Below are 18,280 nucleotides of genomic sequence, written 5' to 3' on the forward strand. Positions count from 1 at the left end.
AATATGCCACATGTCATAAAAATAAAAATAATTAAATAATAATAATAATAATGATAAAACAAAAACCAAAAAAAAAAAAAAATGTTGAAAATTCTATGGGGTGGCCAGCCACCCCATTTTAGCCAATTGAGCCATCCCCAAGGCCGGTCTGGGGGTGGCCGAACCACCCCCATTCCAATCAGCCTGCTGGATCCACCAAAGTGTCAAGAAAACATTGTAGAAAAATCGTTCGTGAGTTTTTTCACCGACTATGCCAGCTTATCTAGCTTCACTCTTAGTCCTAAACCTCTTTCTTTATCTACCTTTGTGACAATCTGTTGAGACTAGGCCACATAATTGAATTGATTGATATGGGCAGAATGCCGCAGAAAGTGGCTAATGATTTGGTTTGTTTATTTTGGAGCTCAAATCCATATCCAAACGCTAGTTAATTTAACATTCTCGTTCGAGATCTCAACAGGGTTTATCCTAACCGCAGGTTTATGGATTATGGTGTTCTGGGTGATGATGTCGTCATCGCAGACGATAAGAAAATCCTTACTGATTTGGGAGTCATGATATCAGGATCGAAATCACTAATCTCCCAAACAGGGGCTGCCAAATTTTCCAAGTCTCCCAAAGGGATGGTTCGGCCACCCCTTTTTGGCCCTTGGGGGTGGCTGCCAAAATGGGGGTGGCCATTGGCCAAAATGGGGTGGCTGGCCACCCCATAGAATTTTCAACTTTTTAATTTTTTTCTTTCTTTTAAGGTTTAGTTTATTTTATTATTTTAATTTTTAATTTTTATGACACATAGCATATTTTTGGAGTGATACGTGGCGATGACGTGGAATTCCGTTAATTTAGACTGACAAAAACTAACGAGGTATCAATTTTGCATTTTCTCATAGGTGAGGCATCACATTTGGCTGTTTTGAAAACATAGAGAGGAAAAAATAAAAATGTGTAAATTGAGGTACTAATAAAGTAGTTAACCCTAATTTTCTAAAGGAAATATGAGAAACTTCATGAGTAGTATAACTAGCCATTAGTTAAACCACACCGAGTACAAGCACGTGTTCGCCATCGGGCTGCGTATGATATGGATAAGAGGTTCCCTTTGGCGGCTTGATCACAATGGCACCGTGGATTATGGCACGTGACCAGTCACTATGAGCATGCCACCAAAGTGTTCCTTCTTCCTTCTTCGTCGGAAAATTTAACCTTATAAAACACATATATAAAAGGCAAGCTACCATTAATATTTGGATTTTTCTGAACATGTTTATGCTGTTTTTTATAAAATTGGTAGGTGTTTTATAAAATTGATTAATGGTGATTTTAAAAATCTTATCAAATTTTCGGGCATTACATGGACTACTAGAATGGAGACTTATATTCCTCACCAGTCAGATAAACATCTAGCCCAATCAATATCCATACAACCCAATTTTTTGAGGCACACGCATCTCGCCGAAGAGGCAACGAAATCTCCCATAAATATGAAACCATAAATCACTCTCCTAGAAAAGGAAATGAACGCCCACCTAAAAGAAATCACCTTAAATAAGGTTACTTCACTAAAGGCAAGGATATTCAGACGGTAAATGCAAAAGGTAACTCCCAACGTGATCAAGGGGCTCAATCAGCCAAATAAATTACTAATGCCTTACTAATAAAACCAAGATCACATCTATATAAGGTTGGCTAAAGGGAAAAAGAAGAAGCCAGGTATGCTTTCATGCTTGTTTAGGATTGCGTTTGAGGGACTTAAAAATATTTTTAGCACTCAAAAAGTCCGTTTGAAAAAAAAAATACTCGTTTGGTAAAACAAATTAAAAGCGATTTTAATGGTCTAAAAAGCCTAAAAATAGTAAAAAAAAAAAAAAAAAAAAACACTTTTATCTTTTAACTTTTGCCCAAAAGCTCTTTTTGACTTAAAAACCATATTTCTCAAACACAATCCTAAATAAGCTCTTAATCTCTATCTATTTCCTTTATTTTCACATATATATTTTATTGACTTAGGGTCTATTTGGAATTGCGTTTGAGGAACTTAAAAGTGCTTTTAATATTCAAAAAGTCCGTTTGAAGAAAAACGTACTCGTTTGGTAAAAAAATTAAAAGTGTTTTCAAAAGTCCAAAAAGCACTTTTGGTAAAAGCTTAAAAATGAAAATTTTGCCTAAAATCTCTTTTTAACTTAAAAACTTTACTTCTTAAACATAATCCTAAACGGGCTCTTAAGTATTGAAGGTGGCGTCGCCGCTCCACTCCCTTCTTCATGGCACGCCACTCTAACTTTTCTTGCAAGAATTACAAATCAATGATTAAGGGTATTTTATGCATCAACCACTATCATGTAGCTATAAATCTACCACTTACATTTAAGGATGACGTTTTTGAAACCTAATGTCTAACCTAGTGGTTGGACGTTGTGACATTGGAGAGGTAGTCCAACCAACAACAACTCACGGTAATCTTGAAAAATAATCACTGCGACGGTAAATTTATCTTCAATTATTACATCAAGATTAATTTAATACAAGTAAAGAGAGGAGTCGTCTGATTGAGTAAAAGATCATGCTTTTCTTTTTTATATATAAAATAAAAAAGTTTGTCCGGCAATGAGTCCGTCCCAAAAGAAAAGCAAGAAAAACTGGAACTGCGGCTCATATCATATTATTTATCTGGACAATATTTTCTTTTATATATATATATAAAACTACATATATATATATATATATATATATATATATATATTTTCCTCAGATTGGAGGTTTTAGCCGGACGAGACAATAAACCTGTTGTTGAGAGAGAGAGACAGAGATTTGGGGATTTTGGTTTGGTCCCAAGTGACTTTGATCGACCCACGATGTTTCCTAATCTCCAAATTTCAGCTTACACTGCTTCCTCTGCTTCTCCTTCAGGTTTGTGCCTTTGTGCCATCGTCTCATTTGTCCCATTTTTGCCCCCCTTCTTCTTAAACGGGTCTCAGTTGCTTCACTTTTTGCTTGTTTGTTTTCACACATCTTCTCCATTTTCTGTTTTTGTTTTTGTACAGAAAGGTGATCTGGGTATGTCTTGTTTTCTCGATTTGTGTTTCTATAAATGGTGCATTTTTTTTTTCTGGAATCTTTCTAAATGTGGAAAGTTCTGGTGCTCCCAGTTTCCTTGGAATCTGGATTTTGTTTGCTTGTTCGGAAAATGTGGGTAAAGAGAAGGAAATTGAAGTTTTAAAAGGTTGGGTTTTCTCTCTTTCTCTCTCTTTTTACACTATCTGGGACTCCACTTTATTAAAAGCCTTCACTCCACTGAGCTCTCAAGACTTGAAATCCGTACTTGTTTCTGCAGATCTTCTTCGTTTGAAATTTGTTTCTTGGATTTTGGGTTATAGAATCTAATTATTTGGGGTTTTGGTGAATTGAAACGGTGACGTTTGTGTGAATCTTTGTAAATATGGAAGATTTGATACTTTGATGCTTTTTGGAGTTTTAATGGGTAATTTTCCTTGTTGTTTGTTTGGTTGAGAACATAGAGTAACCTAAAGTGAGAATTTTGAATATTGGATTTCAGATTTTACTCCCAATGCCTAAAATTTTTGGTCATTGCCTAGGCTCCCTTTTGCTATTCCAATTTTCATTCAAAGTTGTGATTTGTGCATTCTTTGTTTCTTTATATTGGGATGTGGATTCTGGTTCTTTGAATTGTAGATGCCAGCAAATGGTATGGTGGTCTCCTTTGTGAATGGAATGACACTCATTTGCCTAGTTGCTGGTATGATGTAACTTAGTTTTTCTTTGTTGGTTTGGATGCTGGGAAAATAAAATAAAAGAGAAGGAAAAACTATTGGAACTGATAGTCCTAGAATTGAAGTTTGCAAATCATCTGATTATTGCTCCAGACCTTTTATTGTCGTCATCATTATATTATTATTATTATTATTACTTTCCTAGTTCTTGAAAGTTTTCAAATGGTGGTCCCTGTGTGCTCTGTTTATTTCATTTGCTCGAAGAAAATGGTTATTGAGATGGTTTCTTGATTTGCATTATTTTGTTAGACCTTTCTACTTGTGGAAAACCCTGATGCTTTCATTTTTTTTTCTACTTAGAACTGCATATTTTCTTTTGCAATTCTAAATTTGGTAAGAATATTTTTGGGGAAAGAAAAGATTGTATACGTATTTTGAGCATGTAGATTCTCATTGGGTCCAAAACTCCATGAATACTGAAAAATTCTTCACTGAACTCTTAATCCATGAGAAATTTTGTTACTGCTTTTTCTATTTTTGGTTTCTTGATTTTTTGTTGGAAAAGGCTAAATATGCTTTATCCATCTTTACTTGAATGGTGGAAATAGTTCTTTGTGTGGTTGATGTGAGACTGAGTAGTGTCAAAGCTTCCACATGGTAGCCAGCTATTAAAATCTTGCCAGATAATTATATTGCCAGGTGCTCCTGGATGCCTTTTTTTTATAAGTAATTAAAATATCATTAAAAGGCTCAAAATGTGTACTTATGTATACAAGAACACAAGACGAACGCCTAACTAGAAAGAAAAAGATGGAAAAAGAATCATGAAAAGAAAGCACACAAGGAAAGTCTAAAACATTTGCCCAATAGAAAAGAATATTGAGAAAGGAATTTAATCCACCACCATCCTCTCACGGTCTTCGAAAATCTTATCATTTCTTCCCCTCCAAATACACCATGAAAGGCATAATGGAATTATCTTCTACGCTGCTACACTACGAGGATTGCCATTCAACCTTCTCCAACAAGCGAAAGGTCAACCACTCTCTTAGGCATTACCCAAGTAAGACCAACACGACTAAATATAGCACTCCATAAGGCACTAGCCATCCTTTGTATACTGTATTTTTTGGTTTGCTAATGGGAAAGTTCTCTTGAGTTTTTGATTGTTCACTTTCATTCTAACTGTATATCATCAACATTGTTTTTATATTTTGATTGTGTGTATTTTGTTTTGTCATAATCAATTGCATCGTTCGAAAGGAGGGTTTTTATCAGCTTATATTTTATTTAAACTTTGAATTTAGTGTTCTTTTAAAAAGAATGATTACAACTATTGACTTTCCTAAGTACCAGTAAAGGCTGACTCTGGCAGTCACTGAGTTCTAGCTCTGCTGTAAATCTCATATGAAATGGGGAGCCAGATTCTTCTGTGACCTTGTTCTTACTATCCATTGGCTTTAATGTTCTTTCCCTCATCTTCTCTTATCCGTTTCTCCATCCCTGAGAGTTTTTTTTTTTTTTTTTTTGGTAGTGTACATCAATTAAAATTGCTTGAATGTATTTGTCCTCAGGATGGCTATGAGTATCACGCCAGCATACGGAAATTAGCGTTTGTGGTATAATTTCTTCTGGGGTTTCTTACAGAAGCTGGATGGGTTCCAGATTCCCATCTCATAAGCTAAGCAATGGCCTTTATGTATCAGGGCGGCCAGAGCAGCCAAAGGAAAAAACTCCAACCATGAGCTCTGCCGCCATGCCGTATACTGGTGGAGATATCAAGAAGTCGGGGGAACTTGGAAAAATGTTTGATATCCCTGTCGATGGTTCTAAATCTAGGAAATCTGGACCTATGACTGGTGCTCCTTCAAGGACTGGATCTGTTGGAGGCTCTGCTACGCATTCAGGACCAATGCCTAATACTGCATCACGGGCTGGCTATACCACTTCAGGCCATGTATCTTCCGGAAGCATGTCTGGTTCAGCTTCATTAAAGAAATCGAATTCTGGGCCACTAAATAAGCATGGTGAGCCTTTGAAGAAGTCATCTGGTCCTCAATCTGGTGGTGTAGCACCAACAGGCCGCCAAAACTCTGGGCCTCTTCCTCCTGTGCTCCCTACAACAGGTCTCATTACATCTGGGCCCATTTCTTCAGGCCCTTTAAATTCTTCTGGAGCCCCTAGGAAGGTATCTGGTACTTTTGAATCTATGGGATCGAGGAAAGTACAAGGTTCCTCCATTGTTCACAATCAGGCTGTCACTATTCTTACCCAAGATGATGACTTTTCCTTCAAGAAGAACTTTCCTAAGTTAGTGTTGTGGTCACTAATTCTACTTTTCGTGATGGGGTTCATTGCTGGTGGTTTTATTCTTGGAGCAGTCCACAATGCCATTCTCCTCATTGTGGTTGTGGTTCTTTTCGGTGCAGTTGCTGCATTATTCATCTGGAATACTTTTTGGGTGAGAAGAGCTATTATTGATTACATTGCTCGTTATCCTGATTCAGAGCTTAGAACTGCAAAGAATGGGCAATATGTTAAGGTCTCTGGGGTATGTAGTTTCCCTTGATTTTGTAGTTTATATTTCTAATTGATGGCGCAGTGGTAATTGATATATATAATTTTATAAATTCTAACTTTGTCTCATATCTTTCCTTTCTCCAAGTCCTTTTTGGTGACGTATTTTGGGCTTGCATAACTGAATTTTGTGACTTAATATAGGTCATAATTCTGGATTTGAGATATAATGGGGTAACATAAACCCATGAGATTTGAAATGCAGAAACGAGATATATAAACTAAAACCTTAGGAATTTTGTGACTTAATATAGGTCATAATTCTGGATTTGAGATATAATGGAGTAACATAAACCCATGAGATTTGAAATGCAGGAATGAGATATATAAGCTAAAACCTTAGAATCCTTTTCTTTTGTGATTTTTCCATATACTTCTGAGGTGATGTGTTTTGAATAGATACTTATAGCAAATAAAAATCTAGAATTAATGGATGTATTTGTTGATAGATATTGTTTAGTAAAGGAAAGCTATTTCTATATGGCATACGTATCTCATTTGTGTGTGGGAAGAAAGCAAAAGGGGGAGTTTACAAGATAAAGGATTATTTCGTTTCTGATAGTCATTTATTTTCACCGGTGAATAGGAGTATACTCTGGATCAGACAGTGTGTGTTTAAAGAATACTGTATCTAGTTTTTTTTTTTTTTTTTTTACACTTATAAAAAAAGGATTGAAGGCTTGGCTGGTTTTACTTTTGTTCATTTTTCCCCACATATGCTCAAATGACATTCATCATTTTTGATTGTTCTTTTTGAAGGTGGTCACCTGTGGTAATGTGCCCCTCGAATCATCCTTCCAAAATATTCCTAGATGTGTATATACTTCTACAAGTTTATTTGAGTATCGAGGATGGGATTCAAAAGCTGCCAACCCTTCACACCGTCATTTTACTTGGGGGCTCAGATCGTTGGAAGTGAGTAACTGAAATATTGGCATGATAGTTTTTTTGTGGATATTTAAAGTTTTATTTTCTGCTGCTTCCTGGTGTAAGGCTTTTCCTTCTTTCTGGGGTGTTGGGTGGCTGGGTCTGAAGGGTTGGGGGGTTAACCGTGTTGGAGGTTATAAGAAATGGAAAAATTTTGCTCTAATTTTAAATTTTCAAAGGTTTAAGGACTTTTGTAGGCATAATCATTCCTCGTGCACTTGGTGAGTTATGAACATACATGGGTGGCTTCCTTTTTATTTGGTAGACGTACTGTTGAACCTATTCCATGGCACTTATCCTAGATAGCCAATTCACTCTTTGTTGCTTCCAATGTTTCATTTGTTGATGCAATATTTTTGGGCTGCTTCCTTTGCTTGTTCTAAATATCCAGTTGTTCTGAGGTGCCCTTTGGTAAAATATTCTTGGCCTTTAGATTTTACACGATGACCAGTGTCTTAATCTGACAGAGGCGAGTGGTTGACTTCTACATCTCCGATTTCCAGTCTGGGTTGAGAGCGTTGGTAAAGACTGGCTATGGAGCAAGGGTGACTCCTTATGTTGACGACTCAATTGTCATCGATGTTAATCCTCAGAATGAAGAATTGTCCCAAGAGTTAATCAGGTGGCTGGGTGAGAGGAAGCTCTCAAGAGACGATCGCATAATGCGGTTGAAAGAAGGGTATAAGCTCTCTTTTTATTGAAAGTGTTAAGAGTTCGCCTTAATTGTATGTTTGTTCGCATGATTACTGCTAATCTTTTTTGGGTGGGGAAGCTGTTTACATTAATTTTATATTCTGCATCTGGGTACAGGGATTAATGTATAGGAAATAAACAATATTAAGCAAAAGAAAGATATTTAACCAATATATCGAAGCTTTGAAATTGTCAGTTCATCATATATTAACAAAAATTAAGATATATTTCTGTTTCTCTATTTGATGGTGAGTTCAAATGCAAAGTTTAGTGGAGTTTTTGGTTATTAAGGTAAGTTGTTGTTGTTGTTACATTGCTGTACATGTAGGTATATCAAAGAAGGAAGCACAGTTAGCGTAATGGGAGTTGTTCAGAGAAATGACAATGTGCTCATGATTGTCCCTCCACCGGACCCATTCACAACGGGATGCCAATGGCCAAAATGTATTTTCCCTGCTACCCTCCAGGGTGTTGTTTTAAGGTGTGCTATGAACAATGATGTCATACCAGTTTAGCTGCTGTAAATTTCTTCTTTCTTTTTTCTTTTTTCTCTATTAATTTCTTCAGATGGTGTATAGTTTTTTTTTTTTTTGAAGGGTTGAGATCTTTTTTACTTGTTTGAGCAGATTGAGGGTTATGTTAAATAGAAGGGAAATATTATACTGTCTCTATATAGATACAGAACTGACATCCATTATTTTTTAGGGATTTTGCTGTTAAATGATGCAGATTGACTTGTCATTGTGTGTTTCCTTTAAAAAAAATGAGAGAGAGAGAGAGAGAGACTTGTGATGTAAAAATAACTCGTTCATAACTTTATTTTATTTTTAATTTCTAGATTTTAGCTTTTATATATTTTATATATTCATATATTTAATTTTAAAAAAAAAATTCTGAGTGACACGTGTCAAAGTATGACACTAAAAGAATTTGAACTAATTTTACTTTTTTTTTTCTTTATTTTATTCCTTTGGTTATTAAATTTGAATATGAACTTCATAGGACTCCCATTTTTCACTTCATTTCTTTCGTTAAAACTTGTTTATATGGCTAAACAGTTTGCCTTGTCAGATGTGCCGTGTATAAAAATAATTTTAAGTTATATTCAAACAAAAATTATAAATATTAAGAAAAAAACTCGAAATTCGTATGGGTGGTTGGACCATCCTCGTAAAGGGTGGCTCTAAGGGGTCGTCGAGCCACCCGTGGAGAACTTTGAGGGTTGCTTAGCCATCTCGGAAGTCCCAATATAAGGGAAAAAGTATACTTTACTTCCTAAAATTTGAGCTAATTTTCAATTCGATCTTCAATATTTTAATTTTGACAGTACATCCCACCAAAGTTTAGATTTTTTTTCAATTCAACTTGCCTGCTAGTCACAGCCGAATCGCACAACGACGTCGTTTGCTGACTTTATCATCAGCTTCCACTGGTGGGCAAATGGGTTTTAGCAATGCTGCTAAACCTCTTCTATCAAAGACACTAGACCAAGGAAGCAGAAGAGTTTGAATGAGGCCATAGAAATGCACACATTCCAACTTCCACTCGGGCATGTCCACGTATTCCTTCTTGGGTAGTGAAGGGGCATATGAAAGAAGCTAAAAAAACCCTTCTTTTTTCTTGGAGTTCAAACCACGCTCATTTCTAACACTCTCATTTCTTAGCAATCTTATCAGAAGCCCGTTCCTTCAGATTATCATTAATCAAACCAACTTCCCGCACTTCCCTTTCTTGATCTTCACCTTTCCTAAAATACTCTGTTCGACTCTGTTTTCCATTGCTGCAACAGAGCTCCAACTCAACATCATCACCCTACCTAGAGCTTCTTCTTCCTCAAAACCTCCTTCAAACAACTTTCTAACTTACCACATCTAACACCACCATATTTTCCTTCTCCCACGCCCCCAATAAATCACTAACCGAAATTTCCAGCCAGAATATTGCAACTGCTCCCCTTGTGCAAGAAAGGAAAGAATCTAGTACAATAGCATAAGGAAAGTCTTGCTGCTGTGATTCTTCCTCGCCGCTGCCGACAATGACGAAACCCAATGACTGTCCCTAGTTGGTTTATAACGACGCCTTACCGTCGAGCCTTGGCGGTGGCGAGCAAGCTGAGGCAGCTCGTCGGCGTGTGGATGGAAGAAGGGGATTTGTTTTTTTTTTTTTAAATCCTCACTCAGTCACTCTTGTTTTTTGTTTTTTTTTTTTTTTAAATGACGTGGTGAGGAATGAGGATCCGATTTGTCTTGTCTAGCCCGCACCACAACGTGCGTAAAGTGAGCTAAGGACGAAGATCTGATGAGCAATCCTAGCCTTCCACTTGGCAGAAAGCTGCCCATACAATTCTCTTAAAATAAATTCTGGGAGGAAGACGTGGACTTGGGGGCATTTTGGGGAAAACATCAGCATAAGTGATCAAGTGCGTGTCATGTGATCGCATTTCCGTCAGAGAAGACAATAGTGACTAACGGATAGGCGAATTGAAAAAATTTTAAACTTTGGTGAGGTGCATTGTAAAAATTGAAATATTAAGGATCAAATTGAAAATCGGCTTAAACTTTAGGGAGGTAAATTGTACTTTTTTCCCCATATAGCAAAATTCCTCCAAGGGTGGTTAGAGCCACGCCCCAACATACTTTGGGGGTGGTTCAGACCCTTTAGCTACCTCCAAAGTTTCTCTAGAGTGGCTTGGACTAGGGGTGAAAATGCGGATCCAAATGCAGTTATTAGTAATATTCGCATCCACAAAATGCGGATAATGATTTTTGATATTTGTATTTGCATCCGCATCATGCAATGATAATCCGCATCCGTTGTAACGCGTCCAAATCTAGTCTCAACTAGTTTGGTAGGATTATTGGCAATTATCCTAATTCAGCTAGCTAGTAGCTAACTGGGAAACTGCCCCTCTCTAGCACAATCAAAGTAAATGCATAAGAATGTGAAATTAATAAATATGAGGAGCCTAAAATCATAACATAAGCATGTATTATCATCAAGCAAAGACAATGAGTTACTATTCGAAATATAGATAATCTAGTCAAACCTGATTACACAAGGTAGGTCTCTGAGTTATCTTAACAACATGATGTGGCAATTGTGCCACTGTCCTCTTCGCAAAAAAATGTTTCCTACAATTTGTAATAACTGCGTAAGTCTAACGACATAGTAAGTAAATCTCGCAGTTGAATATTAAATAAGTCAGTTATTAATAACAGAAATAAAACGTGAATTTTCGAGTAAGAAATTCAATGAGGTGTTGTCTTTGTTATTACACTATAAAAGTATAGTTTTTTTTTTTAATTATTTTTATTTATTTTATTTTGATAATGAATAGGTGTAATTCCTATAAATTTTAATGCAGAAAAATTAATGCTTTCATAGGTCGTAGCTATCATGTATGATCTATCCGAAATATTATATATTCTCAGCAGGATTGGCGCTGTCCCGAGGGACTTGTATACAATGCCGATGCCCAGACCATTGTACGCTATCGTCCATAATTAGCAACCCAACTGAGTCCGACCTCGAGTGGTCCATACTACTAATAATGTACGTCTTATAGTAACTTACCAATCAAACATAGTGCGCCGATCAGAAAACAACTATTGGATCTAAGGTCCATATAACACATCCGTACACATTTGATCATAGAATCAATTATATAGGGTTAAATACTTTTTTGCCCCATGTGATTTAACAACTTTATTTTTTGCCCATTCAGTTTTGTTTTGTATCACAGATGGTACCTCAATAATGGCTAAAGACGGAGATAGCGTCTCCGTCTAACTTCCGTCCAAAATTTGACGGAAAGCTACATCAGCACTCCTAAAAACATGACACGTGTCCATATACGTAATTAAAAATTAAAATTAAAATTAAAATGGTTAAATTTTTATTTTTTATTTTTAAATGCCACCCCGGCCAGTTTGGGGGCGGCCGAACCACCCCAATTTTGCATTTGGGGTATCAATGATTTCTACCGGAAACTCCCTCCTTAAATTGGACAGATGCCACTTGTAGTCCTCGACATCTCCAGGAACAATTTCTCAGGTGAAATTCCTAAGGAAATCGGTGATATTAAATGCTTGTAGAATCTGGATTTGTCTTGGAACAACTGTTCCCTGTGAGCTTGGACTCCTTAACTGAGCTGAGCAAGTTCAATATCTCATACAATCCATTTATCTTTGGCACAATTTGCGCAATTGGGCAATTTGCAACGTTTGAGAAGGATTCCTATCTCGGCAATCTCTTGTTGCAACTTCCAAAGTTTATTGACAACTCTATAGATGATTCCCCTAAGAGAATAGATCAGAAGCCCAAAAGACCTACAAAATTGGCTGCATTCTTGGCGTTCCTGGCTGTGATTCTAGCTTACGGAGGTACCATCTCTGTCTTTAATCATTATTAAGGCACCATTTGTGATACAAAACGAAACCAATGGGGTAAAAAATAAAATTATATATAGTAAGGCAATGGTTATTATACCGCACGTACCGGTGTACCATGTCATATGATGCATATTATTAATCAATAATTAAGACAATAATCAAGTTGAAGTATGCTCATATCATACGCATGTTAAGTCAACTAACATATCACACGTTTTAAGGAAAGAAGTCGTAAGTATTTACTTACCTCGTACTCTCGCTTGAGTCCTCTGACATCCCGAATTCCTGCTATAACGAAACATGACTATCATTATATACATGCAGTACTAGATGATTTACTAAAGACACATAAGGTCCTAATCGAATACGTCTAGCTAAAAGGTCACAAAACCCTACTTCTACACATTCTAGGTAGCAACATTCTGTCCAAGGAGCGAATGTTCGAGCTCGGGGGCGAACGTTCGGTCAGAATAGGAAGAGAACGTTCGGGTAGAGGCCGAAATGTATGCTTGGGCTTCTATTCTCAAGTCACCGTGTTACAAACTACACCCTAGGCTCTAGACAACTTCACGCAAACATAGTGAAACACGATATTATAAAAACTAAGGAAAACAATGAGTGCTTCTAAAACATTTGAAAATCTATTTTTCAAAATTAAATCGGTAACATTACATAACGATGTGTTTTGATCCTACGTGTCATATGTAATCTAAATTATCACTTCACAAAACAGTGCATGTCAATAAACAAAACAGTGTGTATTGGGTTGAATGGATAGACATTACTAAATTGTGAGGAAATGTAATGAAAAGATTTAGGGTAAATATATCATAAGTCCCTGAGTCAACACGCCAAAATTAAATAGTCCCTAAGTTTTTTTTTTTTCAAAAATTTACTCCCTGGGTCAATCGAAATGCCAATAAAATCCCTACCGTTAAAATTTTTTAACCCCGTTAGTCCCAATCAAAACACATCGTTTTGCCACGTCAGCATATTAATTTTTTTTATTAACTTAATTTAAAAATTAAATCTAAAATTTTTTTAAAAAAAAATTTAGAGAGAGAGAGAGCGTCGGCATTCTGATTCCTAACACCGCGTCTCACTTCCTTCCAAGCTACTTCTCATCTCAATCTCTCTGTTCCCATTTCTTTCTACCTTATTTATCATTGAAAATCCATTTTTCAAAATTAAATCGGTAACATTACATATCGATGTGTTTTGATCTTACGTGTCATATGTAATTTAAATTATCACTTCACAAAACAGTGCATGTCAATTAACAAAACAGTGTGTATTGGGTTGAATGGATAGACATTACTAAATTGGGAGGAAATGTAATGAAAAGATTTAGGGTAAATATATCATAAGTCCCTGAGTCAACGCGCCAAAATTAAATAGTCCTTAAGTTTTTTTTTTTTCGAAAATTTACTCTCTGGGTCAATCAAAATGCCAAGAAAATCCCTACCATTAAATTTTTTTAACCCCGTTAGTCCCAATCAAAACGCACCATTTTGCCACATCAACATATTAATTTTTTTTTATTAATTTAATTTAAAAATTAAATCTAAATTTTTTTTTTAAAAAAAAAATTCCAGAGAGAGAGAGAGCAAGCGTCGACGTTCTGATTCCTAACACCGCGTCTCACTTCCTTCCAACCTACTTCTCATCTCAATCTCTCTGTTCCCATTTCTTTCTACCTTATTTATCGTTATTACTTATTATTAATATTTGTTCTCTCCAGAATATATACAAACATTCTGAAACCTTCGACTCCCGTATGTTATTTGTGTTTTTGAGTTTGAAACATATATGTAACAAGGGAGAAAAGGAACAGTGCCGGAAAGAAGAGAGAGGGGTCTGGAATACGCCCAGACCCGGGTCCTTTATTACTCTGCTGAATCTCGACTGGCTTATTTGTTTTTGTGTAAGGAGAAGAGGCCAGAGAGAGGCCAGAAAGAAATTCATGTGGTGGATGTGTTTTTTCCTTCCCTTTGATCTACAAAAGAATCATATCAAAAACCTGAACAAACAAAAATCTTCGGCAGCAGAAATCAAACACAAATGAAAATGAAACCAACTGCATAAATCTCCAGCCATAGGCAACATAAGAAAAAAGTCCAAAGATACATTAGCCTCTCTTGGGATAAACCCTTTCCCAAGATTCAGATCCAACTCCAAATCTTGCCCTCTTTGGCTCACCTCCAAAAAACCCTAGAACTTCAAAATGTTTAAAGATGCTCTTGATAAAGCTTGGAGCTCGTGGGCAATTGAATCAAACATGAATTCACACACCGTAGTGAGCAATCTTCTGAAATTGATTCAGTCTCATCCACATAACCATCCTTACCTAGAAAATTTGCTTTTGAGCCAACTATCTCTCCCTTCTCGAAAATCCCATCTTCAGCGAATGTGTTCTGTTCTGCTTTCTCTAAGGCATTTTAAATACCAAAGCTGTTGGGGCTAGGCCTGGGTATCGATCAAAACGGTCCGGTTTTGGCTCTTATTGGTTATTAACCAATAATTTTCGATTAAATGATTTATTAACCGATACCGAACCAATAAGAATTTTAACTGAAATTATCGGTTATAACGGTACACGGTTAAACGATTCGATTAAACCGGTTAACCAATTTAACAGTGGGCTATTTTGTTAGGCCAAAAATGAGTTTTTTTTACTTTTGAGAGCCCAAATACTTTTTGTTGGGCTAAAATAACTTATTAAAAATGAGTTGTTTTAGGGTCCAAATACTTTTTGTTGGGACCCAAATATTTTTTTTTTGGGCTAAAAATTGAAGCTGTTTTATATTGATCCACCACAACTTTTTTATTTTTTATTTATTTATTTATTTATTTATTATAAAATACATTTTTCCAAAGCAAATGGACTAATTAACATAATAAATGCTAATTAGACTAATAAAACTAGTTAATGAAAAATGCTTTCACCAAAGGCAAAGAAATCTCATCCAATGCCATCACTAAAAAAAAAATAGTCAAACCTACCAAATCCCAAATTAAGATAAGGTTACATAGGTATATATATAATCCCAAAATTACATCGTTTTGGCATCCCTACTTAAAGGTTTATATCGGTTAAACGGTTAACCGATATGAAATTTCTAACTGGACTGGAACGAACCAAACTGATAAGCATACCGGTATAAAAATTTTAACCGATAAGGATATCGGTATATTTGTTATGGTTAATATCGGTTCGGTCGAAACCGGTATACGGCCGGTAATCGGTAACCGGTTAATCTGCCCACCCCTAGTTGGGGCAGCACCACATCCAGGCATGCCACATCACCACCTCGAAAAACTGTGTATCAACAGTTTGGCGCCGTCTGTGGGAACCATACTTCCTTTTCATTTGATCAATTCTTATCATTCCGATATGGTGACTACACACTCTCACTCTCAATCGATGCCTCAACCTGACATACCTCGTGCGGCTACTAGAGTACCCCCTGACCTAGCTGGGTTCATGAAGCAGATGATAGAATCTATGAAGGCTTTGCAGAAGCAGAATGAAGATCTCGCCACTAGGCTCACGATTGCTGAAGGCCGAAATAGCCGAAGGGATCAAGAGCGGGAAGAGAAAAGGACTAAAAGACACGAAGATAGGCGCGAGAAGGAGAGACACGCTGAAATTCGCAGGGGGAAGAGGCCTCGAGGTTCTGATCACGAGGATGATCCAAGCTCAGTTCAAGCTAGCCATCACACAACTGTCCAGAATGAAGAAGACAGTTAGCAGGCGAATCCTAAGAGGTCTTGTCATACTAGATCTCGACAGGAGCAGTCTCCCCTCTAGGAGGATCGCCTTACTGAATGGCATAGCGAGAGTAACGTTAATGTTGATTTGCAGGATCTTAAGAAAAAATACGAAGAGGTGGTCCTCCTGATAGCCAATGGCAGAGATCAGTCCAATGCAGGGGAACTTATGGAGAACACGAATCTGCCCTTCACTCCTCGGGTCATGAATTTCCCTCTCCCTGACAAATTCAAGATGCCCCGAGTTAATACCTATGATGGCACTGGGGATCCCACGGACCATATAGAGAGTCTTCGCGCGCATTTCATCCTCCATGGTACCCCATATGAAATTTCATGTAGGGCTTTTCCCTTAACTTTGGTTGGAGTAGCTAAAGATTGGTTCGGAAAACTCCCAGCCAATTCAATAGATGATTTCAAAACTCTCGGGCGTCTCTTCCTAAGTCAATTCTTGGTTACCCGAAAGAGGAAGAAGAATCTGGCTTATTTGCTGTCCCTTGTCTAGGGGAAGGAGGAGTCGTTAACAGAATTCATGCTCAGATTCAACCAGGAGAAGCTGATGATTGAAAATCCGGATGAGCAGACAGTACTTGATGCTTTGATGCACGGAGAAAGGGCAGATGGACCATTGATGGCCGAGCTGTCGAAAAGTACTAAGTTAGTGACTGTCAGTCAATTCATGAAGAAGGCTGATGAGTACATTAATCAAGAAGAGACTGTCAAAGCTCTCATGAAGTCTCAAAGGGAAGAACTCGAAGCCAAGAGTGGTATTGTGAAGGTAGCACTGGCTAGTGTTGGAAAGAAAGAAGAGAAGAATGTGAAGAAGTTAGAGAAGGTGGTCTCATCGTACCCAAGGATGGACCCTCGGAAATTGCAGAGCTCGAAGTTCACTCCATTAAATAGTAGCATGACTGAGGTATTCATGAAGATAAGGAGTGATCCTGCCTTCAAATGGTCAAGCAAGTTGAAAGGCGATCCTAAGAGGCGTGACCCCCAGAAATACTGCGAGTATCACCGTGACCACGGTCACTTAACCGAGGAATGCATAACCTTGAGGCAAGAGATTGAGAATCACGTCAGAAATGGGAAGTTGGTGAAATTCATGGCAGACGAGAGGAATCGAGGAAGGAATGAGGAGTTCCCGCTTCTTGAAGGGAACCGAGAAACTCCCAGAAACCGAGAAGTAAGGCCGAGGGAAGATCGGTATGTCGAACCGATACACAACCAACAAGCAGGACCGAGACGGGATCAAGACGCCCATCCGCCTAAGCATCAAAATGTTGTCAGGGAGATCCACACCATCTCGGGAGGAATAGCTGGCGGAGGAAGTTCTAGTTCATCTAGAAAAGCTTACGCAAGAAGAACGAAGGTGGATGATGAAGTTTTGTCGATAGGGAGACTTGCAAAAATTGTGAAGAAGGAGGTGATGACTATATCCTTCTCTGATGAAGATGCTAGGGGGTAAAATTTCCCCACGACGATGCGTTGGTAGTTACGCTAACGGTAGCCAACCATAGAATCCACCGAGTCTTGGTGGATAATGGTAGCTTGGCTGATATATTATACTGGCCGGTCTTCAAACAGATGGGTGTTGACCGAGACAGGATCCAATCGTTTGATTCGCCGCTGATAGGGTTTGCTGGAGAACAAGTGCAGCCAATGGGGCTCATCTCCCTCCCAGTTACCGTGGGGATAGCCCCTAGGCAGTCAACAACCATGGTGGACTTTTTGGTGATCGATTGATTATCTACTTATAATGCAATCATTGGTCGACTATCCCTCAACAAGCTGAAGGCTGTTACTTCAACTTACCATCTGATGATGAAGTTTCCTATTGAAGGAGGAGTTGGAGAGGTGAGAGGAGATTAAATCGCGGCTAGGAAATATTATAACATTTCCTTCAAGAAAGCTGATCATGCTCCATTAATGGTCAGCGTTGTCGGTAGCCGAAGCAAAGATCCTCTAAAAGGGGAACCTACCGAGACTTTAGAAGACGTGGAGCTGGGAGATGGAAAAGTAGTGAAGATAGGGACACAGCTCGCCTCGGGAATTCGAGACGCTCTCGTAACCTTTCTTCAAGGTAACATGGAAGTATTTGCAAGGACTCATGAAGATATGCCGGGAATCAGTCCCGATGACATTCTCCACCAACTCAATGTGGACCCAAGCATGAAGCCAGTGAGGCAGAAGCGA

General features: G+C 37.8%; 1 protein-coding gene across 5 annotated transcripts; it reads left to right on the forward strand.

The window, feature by feature from the left end:
* Nucleotides 1–2,712: 2,712 nt before the first annotated feature.
* On the forward strand, nucleotides 2,713–8,669 carry LOC132186807 (protein SHOU4). Of its 5 annotated transcripts, XM_059600874.2 has the most exons (7): nucleotides 2,713–2,907; nucleotides 3,042–3,054; nucleotides 3,147–3,220; nucleotides 5,303–6,279; nucleotides 7,065–7,220; nucleotides 7,700–7,911; nucleotides 8,254–8,669. In XM_059600874.2, the coding sequence occupies exons 4-7, from the start codon at nucleotides 5,383–5,385 to the stop codon at nucleotides 8,438–8,440; spliced, it is 1,452 nt and encodes a 483-aa protein (XP_059456857.2). In that variant the 5' UTR covers nucleotides 2,713–2,907; nucleotides 3,042–3,054; nucleotides 3,147–3,220; nucleotides 5,303–5,382; the 3' UTR covers nucleotides 8,441–8,669. The 5 variants fall into 5 exon arrangements, with proteins under 5 accessions (XP_059456857.2, XP_059456856.2, XP_059456854.2 ...); XM_059600873.2 differs by having other exon boundaries at nucleotides 3,042–3,220; XM_059600871.2 differs by lacking the exons at nucleotides 3,042–3,054; nucleotides 3,147–3,220.
* Nucleotides 8,670–18,280: the final 9,611 nt, after the last annotated feature.

This window comes from Corylus avellana, chromosome 6 (assembly GCF_965113065.1).
Source record: "Corylus avellana chromosome 6, dhCorAvel1.hap1.2, whole genome shotgun sequence".
Lineage (NCBI taxonomy): Eukaryota > Viridiplantae > Streptophyta > Magnoliopsida > Fagales > Betulaceae > Corylus > Corylus avellana.

Coding starts and splice junctions, on each gene's coding strand:
- LOC132186807 (XM_059600873.2), top strand. CDS start 5,383: ATGGGTTCCAGATTCCCATCTCATAAGCTAAGCAATGGCCTTTATGTA. Junction 6,280..7,064: donor AATATGTTAAGGTCTCTGGG/GTATGTAGTTTC, acceptor TTCTTTTTGAAG/GTGGTCACCTGTGGTAATGT. Junction 7,221..7,699: donor GGGGGCTCAGATCGTTGGAA/GTGAGTAACTGA, acceptor TTAATCTGACAG/AGGCGAGTGGTTGACTTCTA.